The sequence below is a fragment of the Salmo salar genome, chromosome 01 (assembly GCF_965601325.2).
Source record: "Salmo salar chromosome 01, fSalSal1, whole genome shotgun sequence".
In the NCBI taxonomy this organism is placed as follows: domain Eukaryota; kingdom Metazoa; phylum Chordata; class Actinopteri; order Salmoniformes; family Salmonidae; genus Salmo; species Salmo salar.
Genome location: NC_138291.1, coordinates 141,672,351 through 141,680,186, shown reverse-complemented (window position 1 = coordinate 141,680,186; position 7,836 = coordinate 141,672,351). Strand labels below are relative to the sequence as shown.

The window sequence follows — 7,836 nt, the reverse complement described above, 5'->3', positions numbered from 1 at the left end:
GTATTTCTTTGTCTGCGGTATTTTTGCTACAATGCAAGGTTGCCCTCCACTGCGTGGGAGCATTAAAATCCAAGCATGTAATTTCATAGAATCTCAGAATGCTTGGCAATGCTGAAATCTATGCAAGCAATAACCTGAAATTAACCAGTTATACAGTAACAGTAAACATAAGCCTTGTTTATACCTGGTACTAACATGCTTCCTTTGTCCTGATCTTGTCCACATTCTATTTGTGCTCACACTTTCAGAAATGTCTACACATGATTTTAATGTCTCTCATCCATCCACTGTCTGCATTGTGACCAGATGTCTTGGTCCCTCTCTGTATGTAAATTATTTGACAGCTATTCTTTCATAATGATGATTTGAAATGTTTTCGTTGTCCATATCGGTTTACACTTGTAAGCGTGCCTGACTACCTCAGGAGGTGGTCAGGAAGATCTGATGACAATCGGATCACGTTGCATATTTTAATCGTCTACACCTGACGGAAAATGTGGGCACAATCAGAATATGGACAAGACCAGGATAAAGGATGCATTTTAGAGCCAGCTTTACAGGACTATAGATGCATAGTAACTCCAGCTCCCTTGGAACCCCACTTGGTAGAAATAATTTCATGCTGTCACAGCATCTGTTAATTGAATGGAAAGTCTCCCATAGTGCTCAGAGAACATTCACCAGTGTGTTTATGGACTGCATCGTCACAGCATTTAGTAAACTTCCTGGCCGCCCTCTTGGCGAACCTGACCTTGCCCCGAGCCTTCAGTGTGGAGCTGTACTCATAAGACTTCAGCTTGGTGTAGTAGTCTGAGAACTTGTTGTACAGGATGGAGATGGGCATGCCATTCAGAATGATCCCAAAGGAGATGCAGGCGAAAGCGAACAGCCGGCCCAGGATGGTCTCTGGAAACATGTCTCCGTAGCCCACAGTAGAGATGCTCACCTGAGGGAGGGAGAAGGCCAATGGTCATGTTATCTGTAAACATTAACCGAGTCTCTACTGAGCTTGCTAACATTGCCAGGAAGTTACAACCTGGACTCAGATTCAACTTGCACTGCATAGCAGTTTTAACTTTGCTTTGCAATCTGAGCCCCGAGTTGACCCTTTGTGATATGTGTGTCACTGTGCTCACTAAAGACCTTGGAGGAGGCCAAGGAGAGCCCTGTGAAAAGCTTTATTTGGAGGATTAATTGAGAGGAGGGCGAGTGACGTAGGTCGTTTCTGGGGATATATTCGACCTCCGTCTCCGTTTTGAAGCATTGTTTAATGGAAGTACAGAACTAAGGCACTAGGTGGGTCTACAGTCAAATGACATAGACATATGACAGATCAATTCCCATGTCATCTAGTTCCATTAAGTAAGGTGGAAGTGCCTCAAGGGAAATCCCTAAATGCCTCTCCCCTGGCAGTGAGAGGGAACCAGAGTCCAGCCCTCTTTAATACCATTCTATTTATTAGGCAATGGAAAATAGCTTCCACATCTGCTGAGTCAGCAGTAATGAAACAAGATCAAGACATCAGGGCAGGACAGGCTATTGGCAATGTGAAGGTGTCTCTTAAAGGTAACCGTGATAATAGGCTACTGTACTTGACAAGTGTGTGATGAAGATATCATCACACACATATTTGTAATTAAGGCCAACTTTAGTTCTAGGTGGAATTGAATTGTCATAGAATCTGCAGGTAACAATGAATCAATGTTTCTCCATGCTGTGTAAAACCCAATTCTGTGTTTAACAGTACCGCATAGACACAGAAATATACTCAGCACAGAGCAATGTCAGAATGTGCTGAATAATAACAGTCCAGAACTTTCAGTGATATTATAATAATACACAGTACAACCATTTCCAAATAACTAAACTAATCAATGAAGGAATGCAATAATATTAAGCAAATTCCTTATAATGACCAATGAAATAGAATGGGATGACTTACAGCTGCCCACCACCATGCGTGAGGGATGCTTGTGAAGTTGGTCTGATGGACGTCATGCTCCACCGTGTACACCATGGCAGAGAAGGTGAGGATTCCCATGGCGATGAAAAGGAATAGGCAGCCCACCTGCTGGTAGCACTGGCGCAGCGTGAAGCCGAATGCTCTCAGCCCCGTAGAGTGGCGTGCCAGCTTCAAGATACGGAAGATCCTCATCAAACGCATGATTCTCAGCACCTGGCCCAATTTGCCCACCCGGCCCACCGTCTCGATGTCTTGGTGCTTCCCGTAGTCGTCGCTCTCGAAGCACTCCAGCACCAGCTGCAGGTAGAGGGGAAAGATGGCAATCAGGTCCACCCCGTTCAGGACGCTTTTCCCGAAGCGTCGCAGGTCCGGTGTGGACACCAGACGCAGCAGGTACTCCATGGTGAAGAAAGCGATGCAGAAGGTTTCCACATGCTCCCCGTAGGTCTTCCCGCTCAGCTGGCCCGTGGGGGTGTTGTACTGCATCTCCTCCACCGTGTTCAGCGTCATGGCCACCAGGGACACCAGCACGAAGAAGCTGGAAGCCAGAGCCATGAGCTTGGCGGTGACGGAGGAGAAGGGCTTCTCCATCAGGTTCCAGATAATCCAGCGGGTCTGGCCAAACGCCATCCCGTGGAACAGGTCCTCATTCTCCTCCATTTCCACCTCGGCCTCCAGCTCCCGCTGGATCTTCAGCTGCTCATTGAGTTCATCCTGGCGCTCCTCAAAGGAGATGCGGCAGCAGCGGTGTGTGTTCTTTATCCTGACGCCCCAATAGTTGATCTCCTCCAGGAAGTTCCTGGGACACAGCTCGTCCTTGATCCAGAGCACGCCCGTCCGGTAGAAGTTGAAGATGCTGTGGAAGATGTCCGGGTCCCTGTCGAAGAAAAACTCGTTGTTTTGGACAATATAGTCGTCACACAGGTCCAGCTTTCTGTTGTGGTCTGTGCATGTCGCCAGGCGGCCGATCCTGGTCTTGGGATACCTGGCAGCAACCCTGTATGAGATCTGATACTCCTTCCCACCTACGTTGATGTTCAGCATGTAGTTCTTCACAAGAGAGGAGAGACCTCTTGTTGGGGAGGCCATTACATCTTCCTCGCTTTCGTACTCTGCATAGATGTCGTAGATGTCTCGTCTGAGCTCATGCATGGAGTTCCATTGTTTCACCAAGTTGTTCTGGGTGAGGGGAACATTGTAGTCCTCCTCTGGGTCCTTGTATGTGGGGCCTGTCCCCCCCACTTTGTAGTTGGGGAAAAGGCTCTGTCTCCTGATTTTGAGCATTCTTGAGTCCTGTGTTGGGACCTGGTCAGACGCGCCGGCTCACTGAGTGGTGTGGAGGCATTACCACAGGTCTAATACCCTCTCCTGAGTCACCCACAGCAGTATACCAGCAGAAAGAAACAACCCTGACCGTCTAATGTTGCTGACTGAGGAATCTGGGTGCTTAAAGATTTAAATACTATTATCCTCTTCCAGTCGCTTTCCCCTCCTCTCTCTCTCCCCTCCACCCTGATGTCTTTCATTTGCCTTACATTCACAGATCAAATTGCCTAGCCACAGCAGGGGACACTCTGTGCTGTATTATAGACCATTACTGACCTGGTTGGTTGTAAAAAAAAAAAGGTGAGGATGCAGCATAAATCCAGTTTGTTTCAATGATTCTAACACTATCCCATCTTCTGTCATCTAACAGAAACTGTCAGAAATGGACAGAAGTCCTAAGGAAATCTTTCCGGTCATAGCTCATGTGATGTGTTTTCCTCTACATGCAGCAACTAATAGTCTTAAAACCCCTGGCTTATGTGGAGTATTATAATCCTAGAGGCATGATAAAATACAATAACACACGCCTAATGTCTACTGGCATTAACATGCAGAGCAGGACAGCTCCAGTTTAGATGTGGCCTGCTGCCAGCTGCACTGTATGGTACTAATTCATTGCTTACCACCAAGTGGCACCAACCACTTTCTCTCATGCAAATAACTAAACAATGGCAAATTCCTAGGGGTGCTGAGGGTGCCTCAGAGCCCTCTGAAAAATCGGAATAAAAATATATATTCATTTTTTTTTTTTTTTTAAAGGAGGTACACTGGGCCTTTACTAGGCCTGTATTAGCGGACCAATATAGCATCTGTAGCACAGGCACATTTTTTTTATTCAGCAGCGCCCTCAACAAAAAAATTCCCGTGGCTATGGTACACACCTCTGTTTATAGCGTGCAAGGGAACTTTGCTGTGACCCTTTAATCCAATCTGGTGCAAGAAAACTAGTTAAAAGTGCTCTAAAGTAACCTGCCCTCCAAGCCTCTGTGTAAACTCTGTTTCAACTACACTTGTTGTGGGCTTAGTCTAGTTAGACTTTTTACTCTACACAGCATATTGTACTGCACTCTGTAATGCTAGTCTGGTTGACCAACCTGGTCTCAGAGCATTTTGTATTATTTTGTACGTAAATCCAAAACACTTCATTTTGTATATGTAACATTTTGTATATGTAACATTTCGTATGGTATGTTTTTAATTTGTGGATGCCATCACCCATTTCGTATGTTAAGAATTTGCAAAAAGTACAATATGTTACGAATATGCAAGGAATGCAATATGTACATATTGGAAACGTATATGTTACCAATTCTAGCTAACTGGCTAATATTAGCTAGGCAAGGAGTTAGGGTTAGGGGAACGGTTAGCTAACATAAACCTCAGTCAGACTGTCTTAGGCATCTCACAGTACGGACATTGTAATTTATTGCCCTGGCCACATCTGCAGTCCTCATGTCTCCTTACAGCATGCCTAAGGCACGTTCATGCAGATGAGCAGGGACCCTGGGCATCTTTCTTTGCGTGTCTTTCAGAGTCAGTAGAAAGGCCTCTTTAACGACTGTTCCACAGGTGCATGTTCATTAATTGTTTATGGTTCATTGAACAAGCATGGGAAACAGTGTTTAAACGCTTAACAATGAAGATCTGTGAAGTTATTTGGATTTTTACAAATTATCTTTGAAAGACAGGGTGATTTATTGTATTGCCGAGTTTGTTTTGTGATAAAACAAAGGTGTGTTTGAATTTATTCTGCCACTGTGTCTTATTGTCTCGGCAATTAGGCCTATATATCACAGTCGCAAAGCATATGAATTAACAGGTTATAGAGCAAACAACGCAATTATCACATCACATAGGTTGTAATATGGCTTTGGGGGGGGGGCTTGGCTTCCCCAGTGATTTTACCCACGCACCGCTACTGGATCTTCAGGTCAGAAAGTCAGAGCTCTAGAAAGAGCCCAGAGTTCCCGAGTTGGTTAACTGTTCGAAACTATTTTTCCCAGTCGGAGCTAGTTCTTTTCAGAGTTCCCAGTTGTCTTGAACGCACTGAAGTTGGAAATCTGAGAGTTCCGAGTTCCCAGTTGTTTTGAACGCAGCATTAATGCTTAGAGGAAGACGGCGGGGTATTCACTTTGTCAGGAACCAAAACTCCTCCGTAGTGACCTGTGAATGCATTCGGTCACGACAGCTCGATCGGCTGTTCGATTTCACTTAATAGCATGTCAACTGAGACAGGATCACATTCAAATGGATTGGGAGGTAGGTCCCAAAGTGCTCTTCCAAGCGTTGAGGCTCTGTGCAGGCCAGTCAATTTCTTCCACACCGATCTCAACAAACCATTTCATTATGGACCTCGCTTTGTGCACTAGGGCATTGTCATGCTGAAACAGGAATGGGCCTTCCCCAAACTGTTGCCACAAAGTTGGAGGCACAGAATCGTCTAGAATGTCATTGTATGCTGTAGCGTTAAGATTTCCTTTCACTGGAACTAAGGGGCCTAGCCCGAACCATGAAAAACAGCCCCAGACCATCATTCCTCCACCACCAAACTTTAGTTGGCACTATGCATTGGGGCAGGTAGCGTTCTCCTGCTATCTGCCAAACGGTGAAGTGTGATTCTTTACTCCAGAGAACGCCTTTCCACTGCTCCAGAGTCCAATGGCGACGAGCTTTACGCCATTCCAGCCAACGCTTGGCATTGCGCATGGTGATCTTTGCCTTGTGTGCAGCTGCTCGACCATGGAAACCCATTTCAGGAAGCTCCCGACGAACAGTTATTGTGCTGACGTTGCTTCCAGAGGCCGTTTGGAACTCGGTAGTGAGTGTTGCAACCGAGGACAGGTGATTTTTACGCACTATGTGCTTCAGCACCTGCCGTTCTGTGAGCTTGTGTGGCCTACCCCTTCACGTCTGAGCCGTTGTTGCTCCTAGACATTTCCACTTCAGTTACATCACTTACAGTTCACCGGGGCAGCTCTAGCAGGGAAGACATTTGACTTGTTGGAAAGGTGGCATCCTATGACGGTGCCAGGTTGAAAGTCACTGAGCTCCTCAGTAAGGCCATTCTACTGCCAATGTTTTTCAATGGAGATTGCAATGGCTGTGTGCTCGATTTTATACGCCTGTCAGCAACGGGTCTGGCTGAAATGGCGGAATCCAGTGTATATATATTGCACAAAAATAAACACATGCTACAATTTCAAAGATTTTACTGAGTTACAGTTCATATAAGGAAATCTGTCAATTGAAATAAGTAAATTAGGTCCAGATCATTGGATTTCACGACTAGGAATACAGATATGTTGGTCACAGATACCTTTAAAAATAAGGTAGGGGTGTGGATCAGAAAACCAGTCAGTATCTGGTGTGACCCCCATTTGCCTCATGCAGCGCGACACATCTTTGCATAGTTGATCAGGCTGTTGATTGTGGTCGGTTGTCCCACTCTTCAATGGTTGTGCGAAGTTGCTGGATATTTGTAGGTACTGGAACACTGTTGTACATGTCGATCCAGAGCATCCCAAACATACTCAACGGGTGACATGTCTGGTGAGTATGCAGACCATTGAAGAACTGGGAAATGTTCAGCTTGCAGGAAATGTGTACAGATCCTTGTGACATGGGGCCCATGCATTATCATACTGAAACGTGATGGCGGCGGATGAATGGCATGACAATGGGCCTCAGGATCTTGTCACGTTGTGTATTCACATTGACATTTTATCGATGGCAATGGTGTTCGTTGCTCATGCTTGCCAATACCATAACCCCTCCGCCACCATTGAGCACTCTGTTCCCAACTTTGACATCAACAAACCGCTCACCCACATGTCACCATGCACGTGGTCTGCAGTTGTGAGTACTGCCAAATTTTCTTAAATGACATTGGATGTGGCTTAAGATAGAGAAATGAACATTCAATTAATTCTCTGGCAACAGTTCTGCTAGACATTCCTTCAGTCACCATGACAATTGCACACACCCCCAAAACTTCAGATTTAAGACTGGCCCTTTGTCCTCAGCACAAGGTGCACCTGTGTAATGATTGTGCTGTTTAATCAGCTTCTTGATATGCCACACCTGTCAGCTGGATGGATTATCTTGGCAAAGGAGAAATGCTCACTAACAGAAATGTAAACACATTTGTGCACAGAATGAGAAAAGCATCTGTGCTCTTTTAATTCAGCTCATTAAACATGGGACCAACACATGTTGCATTTATATTTTGTTCAGTTATATATAGAAGCATATCATTTTAATACCCTACTTTTGAATAGTAAAACATTTCCTATTTTACTATCTGTACATGAGCTTGTGTCCTCAAGTATGTACACCAGCAATTTAAACAATTTACCCTTAAGGGAGACACACCTATGCAGCATTACCAGTTCATGACAAACACTTGTCTATTAGGCAGGAATCTACATTTTGCCTGAACATTCAAGAGGTTGTCTTTGTCATTATGATTTCCTGTACATATAAAATAATCATACTGCCACCTGCAATATCAGGCACTACTATGCATATGTTAATGCAGTTGAAATAGG

At 45.0% G+C, this 7,836-nt stretch overlaps 1 protein-coding gene across 1 annotated transcript; it reads right to left on the bottom strand.

The window, feature by feature from the left end:
- Positions 1-637: 637 nt before the first annotated feature.
- On the bottom strand, positions 638-3,330 carry LOC106563439 (potassium voltage-gated channel subfamily V member 2). Its single transcript, XM_014129015.3, has 2 exons — positions 1,943-3,330; positions 638-946 (listed from the first exon to the last, which is right to left on the bottom strand). Exons 1-2 carry the CDS (start codon positions 3,245-3,247, stop codon positions 638-640), a joined length of 1,614 nt encoding a protein of 537 aa, XP_013984490.1. The 5' UTR covers positions 3,248-3,330.
- Positions 3,331-7,836: the final 4,506 nt, after the last annotated feature.

Coding starts and splice junctions, on each gene's coding strand:
- LOC106563439 (XM_014129015.3), bottom strand. CDS start 3,247: ATGCTCAAAATCAGGAGACAGAGCCTTTTCCCCAACTACAAAGTGGGG. Junction 947..1,942: donor ACGCATGGTGGTGGGCAGCT/GTAAGTCATCCC, acceptor TCCCTCCCTCAG/GTGAGCATCTCTACTGTGGG.